This window comes from Salvelinus fontinalis, chromosome 21 (assembly GCF_029448725.1).
Source record: "Salvelinus fontinalis isolate EN_2023a chromosome 21, ASM2944872v1, whole genome shotgun sequence".
Taxonomy (NCBI): domain Eukaryota; kingdom Metazoa; phylum Chordata; class Actinopteri; order Salmoniformes; family Salmonidae; genus Salvelinus; species Salvelinus fontinalis.
Window position 1 is genome coordinate 46,071,440 of NC_074685.1, and position 20,472 is coordinate 46,091,911.

Below are 20,472 nucleotides of genomic sequence, written 5' to 3' on the forward strand. Positions count from 1 at the left end.
ACTATAAATGCTATGTGGAATACAGTAGATTGTTTTTTTTTCTTATTTTTTTTATACATAGATGAGAACCCATAAAATGTATTACTGTATAGCTCCAGAGTGGCACAGCGGTCTAAAGCACTGTATCTCAGTGCAAGAGGCGTCACTACAGTCCCTGGTTTGAATCCAAGCTGTATCACATCCGGCTGTGATTGGGAGTCCCATAAAGCCCAGGTCATCCGGGTTTGGCCGGGTAGGCCGTCCTTGTAAACAAGAATTTGTTCTTAACTGACTAGTTAAATAAAGGTTAAATATAAAAAAAATAGCTATTTATTGAAGCGTTTTACTGATGATTGATTGACCATACTAACTAAATGACACAGTGGCTTCATTTAATCACCATTTTGGTAGATTTGTATTGCTCATAGTTAATTGATGGCATATGAGACAGACTTTATAAGAATATTACACATTTATTGTACATTTCAAGGTCCAATTGCACATCAGTATACACCATTGTGGAGAGGTTGAGAGGTAAACTACAAAACAACTTAACGGTATTAGTGACAAGTGTGAATATATTAGAGGATATACAGTAATAACAATACAACACTCATATAAAACACTTCCTGCATGATATCCAACACACACGATACAGCATAACACTTTCATCTGCAGCTCTAGTACTTGTAACGAAGTGAACACCCTGGGAAAAAGTGATTTGACTTTCTTCGACAGTAAGTCAATTGTATTGAAGTTTGAACATCGACAGGTGGATTGTATTCATGAACATCTTATAATTTTGCCATCACAATTAAATAGAACAGATTGTATACATTCCTACTCGGGTGGTAACTACAGCTATTCTTCTACACGTACCATATACACACATCACAGGAGGTTGGTGGCACATTCATTTAGGAGGACAGGCATATAGTAAAGGCTGGAGCAGAATAGGTGGGAAATGATCAACAACATCAAACACATGGTTTCCATGGTTTCCATGTGTTTGATGCCATTCCATTTGCTCCATTCCAGGTATTATTATGAGCTGTCCTCCTCCAACCCAGCAGCCTCCACTGACACATATTACATACTTAAACCACTTTGCATTAGTAACAAAGACAAGGACAATCATTCTGAGCAAATGTCAAACTTGGTTTGAGCAATATGAATTCTCTATCATAACTCTTTTAAAGACACCGGCTCCGGAACATTGGCAACGACTAAGTCTTTTTTTTAAACATCCCACTTTGGGCTGGATGTGTCAATGTGTAGTTCATACATGCAGAATCTATTATCAGAATGACTGTCTTACCGTAATTAGCCATGAAATCCCTAGCTTGAAAGCGACTGTTTTTCTGGAAGCTGTGCTGGTCCATTTTCCCTCCATAATAGTGACAGCTAGCAAGAGGCACATCATGCACCACAGTAGAGCGAGCCAGAGAGCGATGACGGGCTGCGCATACAGTATCTGCACATAATCTGATATAGTACGCAATTTTCAGGGACCACTTTTGGCTTGTGAGAGCTACTTTCAGAACTACTGGCTAAAAGGTCTACAAAAGTACTGGATAATCTCTTTAATTCTTATTGAAAATAGTTTGAATATGGAATCTGAATAGGACTCCTTTCCAGTGACATCTATGCCTCTTCTTTAGTTGCTGGTTTGTAGATAACGTTCTGTCTGGAGTCCTTTTTGATACTGCAGAGAAAGGAAATACACAGACTTAGTCTACAAAATGTGTACCTGCAGCCTCTGCTTAACTCATTGGCATAGGAGTGTACGTGTAGCCCGTATGTTATGACATAACAATGGTCGATATTGACCAGTTTATATAGGTGTATGTATAGCTGTATGCATGTAGTATAGTATGTTGGGTGCAGAGGGTCCAATCATTAGAAAACATGACGAATCCCGGGAACAAAGGGTCACAAAATGACTTATTCTTATTCAAACAATCTTTGACAAAGGACATTTTGGTCTTTGACGAAGGACATTTATTTGGTCTTCAGCAATGAACATCTGTTGCATACCAAAACAGAGGCATCTTTCCATGGACATTTGGTTCTATGATTGGACAGGCCGGCCAAAGACTGTCTTTATTCTGGGAAATGCCGGGAACAACACCAGAACTCATCATTTGTCAGAAATGAGAAAATCAAGGAGTCTTACCTACCTCGAGTATTTTTTACGCTGTTGGAATGCGTAGAGCGTGAATAGCAGCAAAGTGACGGCAAAGAGAGCTCCAAAGGCTATGGCCAAGATATCTCCTGTAAATCAAGAGATAAATTAGATGTTTACCATGTAGATGTTTTTATGAACCTACCTTAATTGGGCAGTTACAAACCCATTCTGAATTTTGAAAATGTATCATCAGTTCTCAATTACATATTTTGTGTTTGTAAAAATGTATGCACTCACTACTACTGTAAGTCGCTCTGGATAAGAGCGTCTGCTAAATGACTAAATGTAATGTAAATGTGTTTAACCTCATTTAAATACTGTTTAAGAAGTGAATACATGGGAAAGTATTTAAACCGTTTAAACTGTATATCTTATATTTAGTTAGAAGTTGTACACGTTGGATTTGTATTACTGTTGAGCACAGCTTACCTTTTGCCAGGACCTCTACAGAAACATGACAAAAAGAGAGAGGAATATTAAAACATTTAAACATACACTCCATCATGTAAAATGTTAAACAGTCCTTCATATAAACAGTCTGTGTTCTTGTCACACAGGTAAGGTCAGCATGGTGAACGTATAACATCAGCTCAGAGCACAAGGCCTTGTTTAACTTCTGATATGTACAATCTACATCGAAACGCCCCGTCAGACACTGATAATAGTGCTCCGGGGTGAAGTTTCCCCTAGGTACAGATCTAGGATCAGCTTCCCCTCCCCCAATCCTAACCTTAACCATTAGCGGGGGGAAATGAAATACTGACCCAAGATCAGCGTATTGGGGCAACTTCACTCTACTCCAATAACAGTTTACCTTTACAAATAAAAGCTCTGGCATCAAAGCCAGTGACATCTATCACATCAATAATGAAAAGTCAAGATCCTGTGTACACACTGCACAGTACACACATTACTCCAGTTAACTGTATGACAAACAGCCTAAGAGCATGTTCAAGAAAACAATAAGATAAGGGGAGTATGGCTACCATGCGCCACCTGCCCTTATAAAACCCATGTACGTCCAGAGAATAATTTTCCTATGCACCAGCAGCGTTTTAACCTGGTCCCAGATCTGTTTGTGCTCACCAGTGTTTTAACCTGGTCCCAGATCTGTTTGTGGTCGCCAGTATTTTAACCTGGTCCCAGATCTGTTTGTGCTCACCAGTGTTTTAACCTGGTCCCAGATCTGTTTGTGCTCGCCAGTATTTTAACCTGGTCCCAGATCTGTTTGTGCTCACCAGCGTTTTAACCTGGTCCCAGATCTGTTTGTGCTCACCAGCGTTTTAACCTGGTCCCAGATCTGTTTGTGCTCACCAGCGTTTTAACCTGGTCCCAGATCTGTTTGTGCTCGCCAGCGTTTTAACCTGGTCCCAGATCTGTTTGTGCTCGCCAGCGTTTTAACCTGGTCCCAGATCTGTTTGTGCTCGCCAGCGTTTTAACCTGGTCCCAGATCTGTTTGTGCTCGCCAGCGTTTTAACCTGGTCCCAGATCTGTTTGTGCTCATGTAACGGATGTGAAATGGCTAGCTAGTTGGTGGTGGTGCGCGCTAATGGCCTTTCAATCAGTGATGTCACTTGCTCTGAGACCTTGAAGTAGTGGTTCTCCTTGCTCTGCAAGGGCCGCGGCTTTTGTGGAGCGATGGGTAACGATGCTTCGTGGGTGTCAGTTGTTGATGAGTGCAGAGGGTCCCTGGTTCGCGAGGGGATGGACGTAAAGTTAAACTGTTACACTCACCAGCGTTTTAACCTGGTCCCAGATCTGTTTGTGCTCACCAACGTTTTAACCTGGTCCCAGATCTGCTTGTGCTCACCAGCGTTTTAACCTGGTCCCAGATCTGTTTGTGCTCACAAGCATTTTAACCTGGTCCCAGATCTGTTTGTGCTCATGTCACCTGCTTGTCAACTTCTTGTCACTCGTTGTCATGCCAAACAATGCTGAAATGATAGCACAAACTGATCTGGGACTAGGCTCCCATATTTTTTCTAAATGGATGACAATTGGGGCCTGCATAGTCAACAAGTGATTATTAGCCCACATTTAAATGACGTGGTTATCCTTACATGTCTAGACTCTCTCGGTGCTCCGCATGACAGCGGCTGTGAGAAGGCACTATTATATATCCTATAACTCCAGGCTCGTCAGATTTTGACTTTTTTTATCATACTAAAAATAGTCTTTGGATTTATAATAGTTTGCTTACCGGCTGGCCCAGTTGATGGCCCTTCACTGTTAGAGGCATCAGTCTCCGACAAGGTGTTGATAGAGATACTTGGATGTCCTGCGACTGCAAGCAAAAACAATGACTTATCTCAATGTTAACGGGAATAGATAGAAAGTACAATATGAATAAATAGTAATATTTATACAAAACCTCAACAAAAAGTTTCTGGCTTGTAAGATTTGTGCAACCAGGACCGTAACCCTTGACCTGGGCTCAGCTTCTCAAATGATGTTGGTCTATAGTTTGTGAATGTCTCACAAGACAGCGAGGTTGTCTATGGTGGAACACATGTCAAGTGTGCATAGGGGGACGATGTTTTACTAACCGACTATGGTGGGAGTGTCTGCGAACGAGGCGAGGACGTGTCTCCCATATAGAAGCTGTGGTGCTCTGAAGTTCTTGGTCAGGTGCTGGTGTTGGCCTGCTTTCAGGGTGTCCTCCAGAGCAGCCAACTGGAGAACAACACAACATGGACACCATCAACATGGAGAGCCATTACCATATTGTAGATTGAAGATAGATTCTACTGTTATGTTCAGCCCACATGACCAACACATTTTTCAAACAGATTACCATATAATTTAATTGAATAAATGTCTAGAACAAATTAAAACAGTATCTAGTAGTGCTCTGTCTAAAGGTTAGATTTATCTTGTTTGAAGATCTATTTTTAGACATGAAAATACAGACATACAGTACAAGTAGTAGTGGATCTCTTGTACTCTCAAGGAGGTATTCATGATGCAAGTCAACCTGTAAATCAATCTCCTGGGTTGGTGACCGACCTGCCTCCTGGAAACCCTGGTATCATTACTGACCTGCCTCCTGTACACTATGGTATCATTACTGACCTGCCTCCTGTATGCTATGATGGTATCATTACTGACCTGCCTCCTGGACACTATGCTGGTATCATTACTGACCTGCCTCCTGTAGACTATGCTGGTATCATTACTGACCTGCCTCCTGTACACAATGGTATCATTACTGACCTGCCTCCTGTACACTATGGTATCATTACTGACCTGCCTCCTGGACACTATGCTGGTATCATTACTGACCTGCCTCCTGTAGACTATGATGGTATCATTACTGACCTGCCTCCTGTAGACTATGGTATCATTACTGACCTGCCTCCTGTAGACTATGATGGTATCATTACTGACCTGCCTCCTGTAGACTGTGATGGTATCATTACTGACCTGCCTCCTGTAGACTATGATGGTATCATTACTGACCTGCCTCCTGTAGACTATGATGGTATCATTACTGACCTGCCTCCTGTACACTATGGTATCATTACTGACCTGCCTCCTGGAAACCCTGGTATCATTACTGACCTGCCTCCTGTATGCTATGATGGTATCATTACTGACCTGCCTCCTGGACACTATGCTGGTATCATTACTGACCTGCCTCCTGTAGACTATGATGGTATCATTACTGACCTGCCTCCTGTACACTATGGTATCATTACTGACCTGCCTCCTGGAAACCCTGGTATCATTACTGACCTGCCTCCTGTACACTATGGTATCATTACTGACCTGCCTCCTGGACACTATGCTGGTATCATTACTGACCTGCCTCCTGGACACTGTGATGGTATCATTACTGACCTGCCTCCTGGACACTGTGATGGTATCATTACTGACCTGCCTCCTGGACACTATGCTGGTATCATTACTGACCTGCCTCCTGGACACTATGCTGGTATCATTATTGACCTGCCTCCTGTAGACTATGATGGTATCATTACTGACCTGCCTCCTGTACACAGTGATGGTATCATTACTGACCTGCCTCCTGTACACAGTGATGGTATCATTACTGACCTGCCTCCTGTAGACTATGATGGTATCATTACTGACCTGCCTCCTGGACACTGTGATGGTATCATTACTGACCTGCCTCCTGGACACTATGCTGGTATCATTACTGACCTGCCTCCTGGACACTATGCTGGTATCATTACTGACCTGCCTCCTGTAGACTATGATGGTATCATTACTGACCTGCCTCCTGTACACAGTGATGGTATCATTACTGACCTGCCTCCTGTACACAGTGATGGTATCATTACTGACCTGCCTCCTGTAGACTATGATGGTATCATTACTGACCTGCCTCCTGGACACTGTGATGGTATTATTACTGACCTGCCTCCTGGACACTGTGATGGTATCATTACTGACCTGCCTCCTGGACACTGTGATGGTATCATTACTGACCTGCCTCCTGGACACTGTGATGGTATCATTACTGACCTGCCTCCTGGACACTGTGATGGTATCATTACAGACCTGCCTCCTGGACACTGTGATGGTATCATTGCTGACCTGCCTCCTGTAGAATATAGTATCATTACTGACCTGCCTCCTGGACACTGTGATGGTATCATTACTGACCTGCCTCCTGGACACTGTGATGGTATCATTACAGACCTGCCTCCTGGACACTGTGATGGTATCATTACTGACCTGCCTCCTGGACACTGTGATGGTATCATTGAACATTGTCCAGTTGACTGTTTGGAAGCAGGGAGGAGTGGTAAGGGAGCCATTATATCTGTAGAAGCGCTCCAGCTTGTTTGGCAAAAGATGACGGACATTGAAGGCAGGGATCTCAGTGTTAGACTCTGGAAAGGTGTAAAATAGTTCATCAATTGTGTGGACCATGTGGGTCCTTAAGCTGTCATTTTGTTTCTTCTTAATGTTTATGTCCCTCCTTCCGTTGTGGATTTCTTTTAACGCACTGCAGGTTTTGTATGGAATACACATTTCTGTGAAATCTGACATTAAAGTACTATCTAATCTAATCACTAAGAATGTGAGAAACACCATGGGGGTTCTTAGTAATCTCTTGTGGACAGACGCACATAAATGCTAACTCCCGTTCGTATAATTTAAGCTGGTAGCATAGCTAGCATACAGAAATCTGTGGTGGTAGTCAAAGTTGTTTTTAACTGTAATGCAGCTGATTGGTGGCGATGACGTGAACATGTATTGGGTTTAACATCCATACAAGCATTATAATCTGATTTTACCTCAACATAGTGTGAAATACATATAAACATTAGCTTAAATGCAGGCACATTTTGCTGGGGGGCAAAGAGGAGTTTTGGGATCTTTCCCCAACCCGTTTCCATGGCATTCCCATTGTTTTGGTTGAGTTCCATTGACCTCTTTCCGTATCTATGGAAGGGGAAGCTTTCCACAAAAAGTGAAGACAGTTGTAGGATAAGCTCATAGAGCTAAATGAATGGTTGAAGTGGAGATGCAGGTGGGAAATGGCTGAGTTCCTATGTCAAGCACCGGGAAATGGATTCCAACATCTCAGAAAAGGTCAAGTCTTGTCTTTTCATTTAGCCAGTTGCTCGTAATTAGCTGGATGGCTAGATTAGCCCTGAATCTCTAAGAGTATTGAATGCTTATGACAGCCCCCCCCCCCCCCCCCCGAAGTACAAGAACTATGAATGCTCTTGCTTCTGCAGATGTCAAATCTCGTAAATGTTGTACGGCCACTGAATTCAAATTGGAATTCATATAACTGTTGGAGATAATACCAAAGTGGGAATTGAATTCTTGGAATTTACCTAACATTTGAATTGAGGAATTCAATTATTTCTGAATTCAAAGACTCACCTGGAATTTAATTTAATTCAATGGAATTTACAGGGAGAGGGAATTGAATTAGAATATAATTTGCAGAATTGACCACAACCCTGCTGAGAGTTTCTGTTAGGGGGGTGACGACTTTGCTCGTCTTGTTAGCATCTTTTCTCATATATCTCCTCTAGAAGCTAATGGAGCATCTGATGCAATTATGCAAGATTTTAGTTCTGGGTTTCCGAGATTAGATTCTCAGTAATACAGTGCTGTTTAATTTTCAGTCAATTCTCAAAAAATATCTTGCTATGTTAATTTTGTGAACCTAGAACGCATAAATGAGAAAACAGTCTCCAATCTGTTGGAGACAACACAAGGACATTTCAAGAAAGGAGTATGTAAACTACATCCAATGCTGTAGTACACAATGTTTTGGCTACAACAACAAGGTCTATGGCTAGAGGTGTATCACGGGGTTACCTTCGATGCTGACATCAGCGAGCGCAGACAGGATCTTTTCATAGTTGTCATTCTCATGAAGACCAATCTAAATCAAAAAGAGTCAGGAAGTGATTAAAGTGATTACTTTTGTATATGCATTATAATCTTGAGGATTCTTCTGATTAATGTCTGTTTTTAAGTGTGTCAAACCCAAGACAAATGTCTTATCCTAGAATCTTATCCAATAGTGGTGCATGAAAACAGACTAATGACACTTCGAACTTTTGAGTCACCATGATGAGTTATTATGAGGGTACTGGTATAATTCTACATGTGTGGAATGACTTACCCCGATGAAGCCCCCTAATACAGCCAGGCCATCTGATTTGCTGGCTGCCTCGGACAGATTTGCATATTTAGAGTTGTAATGAACTATGTGGATCTGGGAAGAGAAGCATGGGAACATGTCCGTCACTGTTTGGTACAGTATTATTTAGAGCCATGATTGCACGGAACACCCTTCCATCTCCTACTGCTCAAGTGAACAGCAAACCTGGTTTCAAAAATCAGATAAAGCAACACCTCTCCCCTATTTGACCTGAATATTTTGTATGCATGTACTGATATGTAGGCTATGTGTAAGTGATGGCCTTGATGCTACTGAATATACATGTAATATATGAATATGTAAATATTAAAGGCCTGGAATATGTAAATGTTAAAAATCCTCGAATCGTAGGTTTTTATTCTCAGCGTTGAGTCAGTACAGACACTGCACGTGTCAGTGAAACTATGAACACCAGCTAGAAAGAGTTAGTAGTGAATCATGTAAGTGATGCCCCAGGTGCTTCTGGATGTAAATGCAATGTATGAATATGTAAATATGTAAAAGATAAATCCATAGAATATATGAATATGTAAATGATAAAGCCCTAGAATATGTAAATGTTAACGCCATAGAATATATGAATATGTAAATGGTAATGCCCTAGAATATATGAATATGTAAATAGTAAAGCCCTAGAATGTGTAAATATGTAAATGTTAAAAGCCTAGAATATTAGGTTTCATTTCTGAGTACTGAGTAAGTACAGAACCTTTTTCTTGTTTTACATTTCTGTAGTTCTGTCCTTGAGCTCTTCTTGTCTATTAATGTTCTGTATTATGTCATGTTTCATGTTTTGTGTGGACCCCAGGAAGAGTATTTGATTCTATCGCAACAGCTAATGGGGCCCTAATAAAATACTAAAATTGCTGTGTTGTCTTGTCAGTGTTGTTGCTTTTAGTATGTTGACTATGAGCCACATGCCAAAGACAATTTCCCGTCTTGACATATACATTTGACGGGCAATAAAATGATTTTGAGTTTAAACTAATTGAACCTGCAATAATTCTGGGTCATTTTTTTATTTCCCCAGTATTTCTGACTTCCTCACCTCTGCAGGGAAATGGACGTTATCTATGGTGTGTTCAGATCCTGGCACCTCTTTGGTCCCCCAGTGGAAATGCAGTTGGGCGGCCCGAAACTCGTTGTCAAACCCACTGGTGACGCGCATGGTGTTGGGCAGGACCAGCTGCACTGGAGACACACACAGGGCACAACAACTACTTGATTCTATTTCGTTTTTACAGAGTAGAACCTTCTGCAAAGCCATCCACGTTTTGGTACAGCTTAATAAGGAAAAATGTTGCCTAATAAATGTTGCTTGTACCGTCAATATAATGCATATTAGACGGCCAGGAACTTACAGGTATGGCCGTTGTTCAACAGTGTCAATGCTGAGCTGTCTGTCAGATCATAGCCCTCCAGTGTTATGGGTGGCAGGCTGCGGTCATACAGGGCTCTTCTGGTATCAATGTCAATGGGAGACTGGGATTTTCCACTGCAGTGTGAGAACTCAGAGGACCAGGCAGCTTGATCTGTCAATAGGATGTGGGGAAATTATTAACAGAACAATGGCCCTTCGGCAGTGTGACTTAGTTAATGATAAGACACGGCTCTCTTCTTATGAACACAAGTTTTTTGCACATGAGATTTACACAGGAAGTCAATATGCATGACACTTCAAGTGTCAATGAAACTATGAACACCAGCAAGAAAAAGTTAGTAAGGAATCCTGAAATACTAAATAGTGATGACCACCAGGAAATAGTGATGACCGCTGGGAAATAGTGATGACCACCAGGAAATAGTGATGATAGTTTCCCGTCTAGGATGTCCTAGTGATGACCACCAGGAAATAGTAATGAATAAGCTGTATACTGTCTTATTTAACTCCAGGACGACAATATTTGATTAACTATGTGGGAGTATTAATGTGTTTAGTTTAACACCGGTAACAAGAGGCTATAAATTAAAGTTCCTGATCACAACCAGTCATAAAGAGATCAACAATAGAAAACACAATTATTATTATTATCAATGAACTGTTTAATAACTATCAATCTTAGGTCACACTAACTTCACTCATTCAGTTACATTATGGCTTCTTCTCGCTAAGTAATACCAAGCTACAGGTACAAGATCGATCGTGGAGGAGGACATTAACAGTGGGATGTTCCACTCATATCAATGAAGACTAGATACTAAGTAAGGTGTCTTGAGTATTGGTAGAGTTGATACCTCTGCCTTACATTATGATCTTATTTTACCACCGTTACTAAATCAAAATATGGTTCTCTCTTTATTACAGACATGATAAGCCTTTCTTTGAGCGACAGAAAAAGAGACTTGTGTTGGTAACTGATAGTTAGACTGATAAGGCAGATTAGCCTGTGCAGAGAAAAGGTTACAGTGCATGTATTCTCGTAATAACAACGGTTGTGTATATTTACCTTCGTAGCCCCAGTGTCCACCGTGAGGGACACCTGCAGAAAAAGAGGGAAGAGGATTAATTCATCAGTGATTTGTAGTGAACGGCACCAAAACAATATGAGCAGCATGAATATGTGCATTTGTGAGTTTATAATTTTACTGGTTACTAAAAAGTTGAAGTTGTTAGAGAATAATAATTCAAACTGTTTTGTCTGGTAGTGGCTAAAGCGTCAAGTTAACAGATTGTCTCAGGATCAGATATGTGGGACCAAATAGCTGATCTTGAAATATTATGTCTATTAAAGTTAATTGCAAACTATGCTTAAGCAATATCAGACTATTGCAGCAACCAAACAGAAATTGGCCAGATGCACTCATCAAAACATCACTTGGATTATAAGGATGGGACGTGGAACAACTGTAACCCAATCTTATGTGTTAGGCTAACCCAATACATATCCATTTACAACGAAAGTACATATTTAGGCATAACTGTACAATTCTGGTCAACCATTCAGGATGTATTTAATCAGCGCAGGTTCCTTAAATGGTTAAAAGGAAGCAGCCAAGTTCTAATACCAAGTTGAAAGAGCCAGGTATCTGAGCACTCTGGTTCTGGATGACGCAGATATTTGCTATTACTCTTTTAACCACACACACAATCCTAACTGTATGCTATTGTGTGAACGTGTCCATTATCAATCCCCACTGTATGCCCTTGTGTGAATGAGTCTATTATCCACCCTGCCAGTAAAGGCGTCAGCATACTTCAGTTCGGCTGGCGCCTTGCGGAGAACCGAACAGTAGAGAACCGAACAGTAGAGAACCGAACGAGTGTACTCACATACTCACTTAAAAGACTTTCAATTGTAAAACTTGAAAAAAGCTGCAATAGTACTATTTGTCCATTTTGAGACACCGTAGCCAGTATACACTTCCTCAAAATAGTCAAAATAAATGTTTGTTTGAACTATTTCACCTTTATTTAACCAGGTAGGCAAGTTCTCATTTGCAACTGCGACCTGGCCAAGATAAAGCAAATCAGTTCGACACATACAACAACACAGAGTTACACATGGAATAAACAAACATACAATCGATAATACAGTAGAAAAATCTATATACATCATGTGCAAATGAGGTAGGATAAGAGAGGTAAGGCAATAAATAGGCCATGGTGGCGAAGTAATTACAATATAGCAATTAAACACTGGAATGGTAGGATGTGCAGAAGATGAATGTGCAAGTAGAGATACTGGGGTGCAAAGGAGCAAGATAAATAAATAAATACAGTATGGGGATGAGGTAGATTGGATGGGCTATTTACAGATGAGCTATGTACAGGTGCAGTGATCTGTGAGCTGCTCTGACAGCTGGTGCTTAAAACTAGTGAGGGAGGTAAGAGTCTCCAGCTTCAGCAATTTTTGCAATTCGTTCCAGTCATTGGCAGTAGAGAACTGGAAGGAGAGGCGGCCAAAGGAGGAATTGGCTTTGGTGGGGACCAGTGAGATATATCTGCTGGAGCTCGTGCTACGGCTGGGTGCTGCTATGGTGACCAGTGAGCTGAGAAACGGCGGGACTTTACCTAGCAGAGACTTGTAGATGACCTGGAGCCAGTGGGTTTGGCGACGAGTATGAAGCGAGGGCCAGCCAACGAGAGCATACAGGTTGCAGTGGTGGGTAGTATATGGGGCTTTGGTGACAAAACGGATGGCACTGTGATAGACTGCATCCAATTTGTTGAGTAGAGTGTTGGAGGTTATTTTGTAAATGACATTGCCGAAGTCAAGGATCGGTAGGATGGTCAGTTTTACTAGGGTATGTTGGCAGCATGAGTGAAGGATGCTTTGTTGCGAAATAGGAAGCCGATTCTAGATTTAATTTTGGATTGGAGATGTTTAATGTGAGTCTGTAAGGAGAGTTTACAGTCTAACCTGACACTTAGGTATTAGGTATTCTAAGTCAGAACCGTCCAGAGTAGTGATGCTGGACGGGCGGGCAGGTGCGGGCAGCAATCGGTTGAAGAGCATGCATTTAGTTTTGCTTGTATTTAAGAGCAGTTGGAGGCCACGGAAGGAGAGTTGTATGGCATTGAAGCTCATCTGGAGGTTAGTTAACACAGTGTCCAAAGAAGGGCCAGAGGTATACAGAATGGTGTCATCTGTGTAGAGGTGGATCAAAGAATCACCAGCAGCGAGAGCGACATCATTGATGTTTACAGAGAAGAGAGTCGGCTTGAGAATTGAACTCTGTGGCACCCCCATAGAGACTGCCAGAGGTCCGGACAACAAGCCCTCCGATTTGACATACTGAACTCTATCAGAGAAGTAGTTGGTGAACCAGGCAAGACAGTCATTTGAGAAACCAAGGCTGTTGAGTCTGCCAATAAGAATGTTGTGATTGACAGAGTCGAAAGCCTTAGCCAGGTCGATGAATACGGCTGCACAGTAATGTCTCTTATCGATGGCGGTTATGATATCGTTTAGGACCTTGAGCGTGGCTGAGGTGCACCCATGACCAGCTCTGAAACCGGATTGCATAGCGGAGAAGGTACGGTGAGATTCAAAATGGTCGGTAATCTTTTTGTTTACTTGGCTTTCAAACACCTTAGAAAGGCAGGGTAGAATAGATATAGGTCAGTAGCAGTTTGGGTCTTAAGCTAAGATAACAAAAAAAATATGTCATTAAAGATCTTAGTCACGCAATTTTACATCTAACTAGGATGTTTGATACAGTATTTTTCAATTTAAAAAATTGCATGAAAATGAGTTGAAGGGGCGTAGACTTTGGCTTCCGACTTTAATTTGCCTCAAGAAAAACAATTGTGTGCCCGAACAGCCGTAAAAAACCCCACTGAAGTCCAAAATGAACAAAAACTTCGCAAAGTGTCTTCATAATATATGCACGAACTCTTCCAAACTGTTTTGGCTGAGAAGCGAGTGGACGCCTTTAAACCTTGCTCAGGGGGATCAGACGGGACAGAGAGCTAGGTTCCTAAGGGGGCAGACGGGTCCAAACAGCCTGATTGGAAAACCCCGGGTCATTGTTGCGTTACATGGCCCCTGAGCCACCAGGGAGACCGAGGAGACAGACTGGGCTCCATTGTAAATAGCTCCTCCGTCAGTTTCACCATTATGAGCATGTCATCACCTAAAGACATGCCTGATGAGGATATCATCAGAATGCTGACATCACTAAAACCGTGATCCAATTTGGAATACGGTTATCCCCCTTTAAGAATAGACCACAGGACTGGACTGAGGAATCTTAGTGAGAAGTTTGATGCATTGAACAACTGGCAGTGAGACTTGACTGTGAAAACCTCACTGTGTCTGTCTGAGACATACTTTAGGAAGGGAGGTGACCCTTAATTTTGAAACCGGTAGTTCTGTGATGTGACGTGTTCAGACTTAATTTAGAAACTGGTAAGAAGTCACCCACTGCACACAGCCAGACTGAGTTGACTTCAGTTAGGTTTAATTTTCTCAGAAGGTTTCAGTTTTTTACTTTAATTTCAGTTTACACATTTTCCCCCCTAGTTTTAGTTTACTATAACAATCTCGCCAACAAGTTTGGAGGGAACGTTCAGTTGATTCACCTGTCTGTTTGATGTATGGATATACTTATTGTACCACTGAGAAAAGCCACAAGCAGAACCCCATGTTTAACAGTTGGTCAGTAAATCATAAATTCAATATTTTACCCCAACATTGGTGACGCCTCTTTTTTTATTCTACGGTTTAAAAAGAGCGACCATACTATTGGTTTGTGGACGTGTCTCTGCGGTAGGCAGCCACACAGAAGACAGTAGTGTATTACTGCTATTGAGTCTGACACGTGGAAGGACTGGCTGATGAAATGCCGGACTGCACATTCTGAATCACTGCACCTTTTGCCAGGGCACACAGACTCTACGTGCCTTTAAAAACGTACAGTCAAGTCTCAAGGCAGAATGTGCTGTAATTCAGACTGTGCAGTCCGGAATTTAGTACGTCACTTCTTCCACAGTGAGTCAGTAGAAGGGAAACCACGATGTCAGCATTTTTGAGTCATTTCAAATAAATGTTACCATATTAGTCCACCTCATTCAAAATAATTGCATTATTACGCCAAAAAATGCTAAAGAAGCACACATTTGCTTTTATATTTGGTTAGTTGTAATTTGACTTTTATTTTGCCCATAAGGTGGATGAACAAAGGTAATTATGGAAATAATTACAGTTAGGTTACAATGGTTACAATTGAATTGGGTGTAAATCCTTTTCTATAAACTACTTCACCAAATCCCACTGCATCCGATTATTGTATCAAAAGAAAGATAGAGTTAGAAATGAAAGCCCTTCCTATTCCTCACAAGGATGTGTTAAAGTAAATGTTGAACTTTTCTTTAGACAGTTCAAAATACCGGTGAGGCCAAATTTAGTTTCAAACAACCATCATGGAAGCATGTCTCTGTGTGAAAATAAACAGAAAATGTGTTTGTTCTCACAAGTGCTTAATATGGATTAGTAAACTCACTGTTTTGGTATTTGTAAACACTGAAACCCTAATAAGTTTGTTGGGCAACTTCCATCGATGCCAAAAATCTTGTTTTAAAAGAGCTAAAGGATTCCTTGTATTTGGAACTAAATGAAAATCTTCAAGTATTTTCAAAGGTCTGATTATTTGGACCAAATAATTGAACTGTTTATTTTTTTTATAATGGGATGTTCTATCCATATTGGCTGTCTATTTAACAGCGATCTTCAAGACATCCCCATTTTGCTTCATAAATCCAATGATACAGAACGTTCATCCAGAAGCTAGAAAAGTTTTTAGTTTAGTCTTGTTCTTCATGAAAACCTGTCTCAGTCATATCAAAAACCTTATGTGTAAAATCATGTGTATAATATTGGCTAGACCCAATGTTTGGGATCAGATGCTGCCAAGGCAAGTGTGTAGTCTACAGTGTCAACACTAGTCTTATGAGTGGAGACATGGTTTACAGGACTTGTCTTGCTGTCTCCACTTTGTAACTTCCTGTCAAAGACAGACTGAGACAGCCACGATGAAACATATCGTTAGTTTAGTTGTCAGTACTCCCAATACAGCACGTATCCCAGTGACTGTGCCTTTATCCCCCCCGAAATACCACAGACGCCAACACTGTTGGCTGAGGAAATGACAAACTTTTTTATTTCTTGAATGAATTCCTGTGAGGCTCGTGTTCAGATCTGAGGTATTTTCTTTGGGACGGAGCACTTAATTGTAAGCTCTCAGTAGAGTCCAACCTGACGGAAATTGGTTTTACAGTGCCAGTATTAAATAATTTAAATTAAGAAATTAGGCTGCCATTGGCATATTCATAAAGAGCAACAATTGAACGTTTACATGTCATGAAAAGAAATGTATGTAAAATATGATTTTGAATCTTGAAATCCTTCCTTTGATTAATCAGGTATGCCTTTTAATGAAGGAACATCTCGAACCAGCTCAAAACAATAGAATGGTACAAAGAATGGTACAATAGAATGGTACAATAGAATGGTACAATAGAATGGTACAATAGAATGGTACAATAGAATGGTTACTGTATATTGCCTAATGTTCTAATCTCAGGTGTAGGCCTCCTCCTGTTGAAATCAAAGACGTTGAACTAGGAAGCACTAAGTCATCACTTGGTGGAATATAATACTCTGCATAAACAATATCTTCAAACTATTTGTTGAAATTTGAGATAATACTGTAGGTTATAATAGAATCAATACTCCTAACCTTGCCCCTGTATGTCTCGTCCATTGTCCAAAGTCTAAAGGAAGGACTCGTTTATCTAGGTGGTAATTGCGTCTGACACAATTAGGTGACGTATCTGCACTGGTAATATAAGCCTGAGGTGATCTGGACGAGTGGTGAAAAACACTGGCTCTATTTTCCTCGTGTTGGAACGCTTACCCACACACATCCGCAGCTTTGCCTAATCACTCTTACAGGCTTTAAAACACATGTTTTGGGTTTAAATATGTTTTAATGAACTTTAATCAAAACCATTTTGATAAGACTTGCATAAAAAGGTGAAAACTATTGCTGGAAAGACTAGCTTTTGAATACAAACTTGAGTAACAGTCTTTATTGAGATGTTACAATAAAAAAAGCATTATTATAAAAAAACATTTTTATATCTAACCAAGTATTCAAATAAAAAAGTGAATCATGAATGAATCTCGAAATGAAGCAATGATGCAATACCAAGGACCTTGTCTTCTGAACTGAAACCAGGTCCACTGTCCATTCAACGTTTAGCCAACGTCTTCTGAACTGAAACCAGGTCCACTGTCCATTCAACGTTTAGCCCAGGTCTTCTGAACTGAAACCAGGTCCACTGTCCATTCAACGTTTAGCCAACGTCTTCTGAACTGAAACCAGGTCCACTGTCCATTCAACGTTTAGCCCAGGTCTTCTGAACTGAAACCAGGTCCACTGTCCATTCAACGTTTAGCCAACGTCTTCTGAACTGAAACCAGGTCCACTGTCCATTCAACGTTTAGCCCAGGTCTTCTGAACTGAAACCAGGTCCACTGTCCATTCAACGTTTAGCCAACGTCTTCTGAAGCACCATACACATCATACTACTACACACATCACACCGCTACACACATCACCACTACACTACTTCATTCATGCCTCAGGACTACCTGGCATGATGACTCCTTGCTGTCCCCAGTCCACCTGGTCGTGCTGCTGCTCCAGTTTCAACTGTTCTGCCTGCGGCTCTGGAACCCTGACCTGTTCACCGGACATGCTACCTGTCCCAGATCTGCTGTTTTCAACTCTCTAGAGACCGCAGGAGCGGTAGAGATACTCTTAATGATCGGCTATGAAAAGCCAACTGACATTTACTCCTGAGGTGCTGACTTGCTGCACCCTCGACAACTACTGTGATTATTATTATTTGACCATGCTGGTCATTTATGAACATTTGAACATCTTGGCCATGTTCTGTTATAATCTCCACCTGGCACAGCCAGAAGAGGACTGGCCACCCCTCATAGCCTGATTCCTCTCTAGGTTTCTTCCTAGGTTTTGGCCTTTCTAGGGAGTTTTTCCTAGCCACCGTGCTTCTACACCTGCATTGCTTGCTGTTTGGGGTTTTAGGCTGGGTTTCTGTACAGCACTTTGAGATATCAGCTGATGTAAGAAGGGCTATATAAATACATTTGATTTGATTTGATTACACACATCACACTGCTACACACATGACACTACTACACACATCACAGTGCTACACACATCACAAATCACACTACTACACAAATCACACTAAACAACATAAAACATCCCACCTGACCAGTTGAAATAACACCACCACTAAACAACATAAAACATCCCACCTGACCAGTTGAAATAACACCACCACTAAACAACATAAAACATCCCACCTGACCAGTTGAAATAACACCACCACTAAACAACATAAAACATCCCACCTGACCAGTTGAAATAACACCACCACTAAACAACATAAAACATCCCACCTGACCAGTTGAAATAACACCACCACTAAACAACATAAAACATCCCACCTGACCAGTTGAAATAACACCAACGTCAGTAGCAGCCACAACACTTACCTTTAGGATGATGCTCCTCGCTGTCCTTCTCACTGCTCCCGCCATCCTCCTCTTCGGAGGATGAGGAAGAGGAGGATGCATTTAGCACCAGACCATGGAGGAAGAGGAGGGTGAGGAAGATCTTGAGAATCATCTGGTCAAGGTATTGTTAGGATCTCCTGTGTCAAACAAGCACTGTGGCAGTTCTCTGAAAATGGTCTGTCAGGTATTCAGTCGACAGTTAAACTATGTCATGAAGTTTACTGTCTGTCTGTTAGGTAGTCTACAGTTAAACTATGTCATGAAGTTTACTCTCTGTCTGTTAGGTAGTCTACAGTTAGACTATGTAAGGAAGTCTACTGTCCGTCTGTGTTCAGTCAAACTGTCTTTAGTGAGACAGCACCCAGCTAGTTATCAACCGGACACTCAGTAGTCATTTTGTCCTGAGAAGAGAAATGTTCAGCTAGGCAACAGAGCACGTTTCAACAAAGCACACTTAGCAAGAAGGTAAGAGGAGTAAAGTTGTATTCAATATGCCAAGCTTCAGTCTTCATACTCTCTCTTCACTCATTGACCGGTGTCTCCTCTCCTTCACCGTTACTGGATCCAGGGCCAGGTCATCTGGGCTGGGCTCTTTAAAGGCAACTCGGAGGACAGCCTAGGCACCAATCAGGAGCCTAGGAGCTGCTCAAGGTGCCTGGTACATCCCCTGTTCACCCCCACCTCCCTCTCTTTCTGCTGGACTAGACCCATACACAGTCGGTCAGACACACACACTTGTGCACAATTTCACACACACACACAGACACACACACACACAGACACACACACAGACACACACACAGACACACACACACACACACACACACACAGACACACACACACACACACACACACACAGACACACACACACACACACACACACACACACACACACACACACACACACACACACACACCCTATCTAATCTCCTGCCTTGTCAGACTCTCTCTTTCTCTATCTCTCGAGTCCCTATAGCTGCACAGAGCAAAGTCCAGAGGACTGCCAAGAAGAGGTGTGAGAGGGGGAATTTGATGGAGTGAGGAGAAATGCAGGTAATGATAAGAGCAGCCAGGAATGAATGAAATTTCAAAGTGAAAAATAAATAAATTAAGATGTATTGTCACATACACCGGATAGGTGTGGTGAAATGTGTTGTTTTATAGGGTCAGTCAGAGTAGTACTGCGCCCCTGGAGCAAATGAAGGTTAAGTGCCTTCCTCAAGGACATATAAACATGTTTGTCACCTTCTTTGTTCTGTCTGACAAGGGGGTGTAACTACACTTTGAAAGATAAACACATTTACTACAGCCAGGGATTTTTACTATTACTTACACATGTTGTTCACTGGCAACCCTAACAACAAACCCAACACCAACAACCATAACAACAACAACCCTAACAACAACAACACCAACAACAAACAACAACCCCAACAACAAACCCAATAACAATAACCCCAATAACAACCCCAACAACAACCCTAACAACAACAACGCCAACAACAAACCAATTAACAACAACCCCAACCCCAACACCAACTCCAATAACAACCCCATTAACAACAATCCCAACAACAAACCCAATAACAACA

The 20,472-nt window shown here is 41.5% G+C and overlaps 1 protein-coding gene across 1 annotated transcript; it reads right to left on the reverse strand.

The window, feature by feature from the left end:
- Positions 1–471: 471 nt before the first annotated feature.
- Positions 472–19,516, reverse strand: ca9 (carbonic anhydrase IX). Its single transcript, XM_055875501.1, has 12 exons — positions 18,860–19,516; positions 11,273–11,305; positions 10,187–10,357; positions 9,874–10,016; positions 8,787–8,879; positions 8,477–8,543; positions 6,869–7,026; positions 4,714–4,840; positions 4,368–4,451; positions 2,597–2,611; positions 2,160–2,253; positions 472–1,684 (listed from the first exon to the last, which is right to left on the reverse strand). The coding sequence occupies exons 1-12, from the start codon at positions 18,990–18,992 to the stop codon at positions 1,624–1,626; spliced, it is 1,179 nt and encodes a 392-aa protein (XP_055731476.1). The 5' UTR covers positions 18,993–19,516; the 3' UTR covers positions 472–1,623.
- Between the last annotated feature and the right edge of the window lie 956 nt (positions 19,517–20,472).

Excerpts from the sequence above, each read along its gene's own strand:
- ca9 (XM_055875501.1), bottom strand. The coding sequence starts at position 18,992 with ATGATTCTCAAGATCTTCCTCACCCTCCTCTTCCTCCATGGTCTGGTG. Across the intron at positions 8,880-9,873 it reads ACGTCCATTTCCCTGCAGAG|ATCCACATAGTTCATTACAA; the intron begins GTGAGGAAGTCA and ends TTCTCTTCCCAG. Across the intron at positions 4,452-4,713 it reads AGACACTCCCACCATAGTCG|TCGCAGGACATCCAAGTATC; the intron begins GTTAGTAAAACA and ends TTTTGCTTGCAG.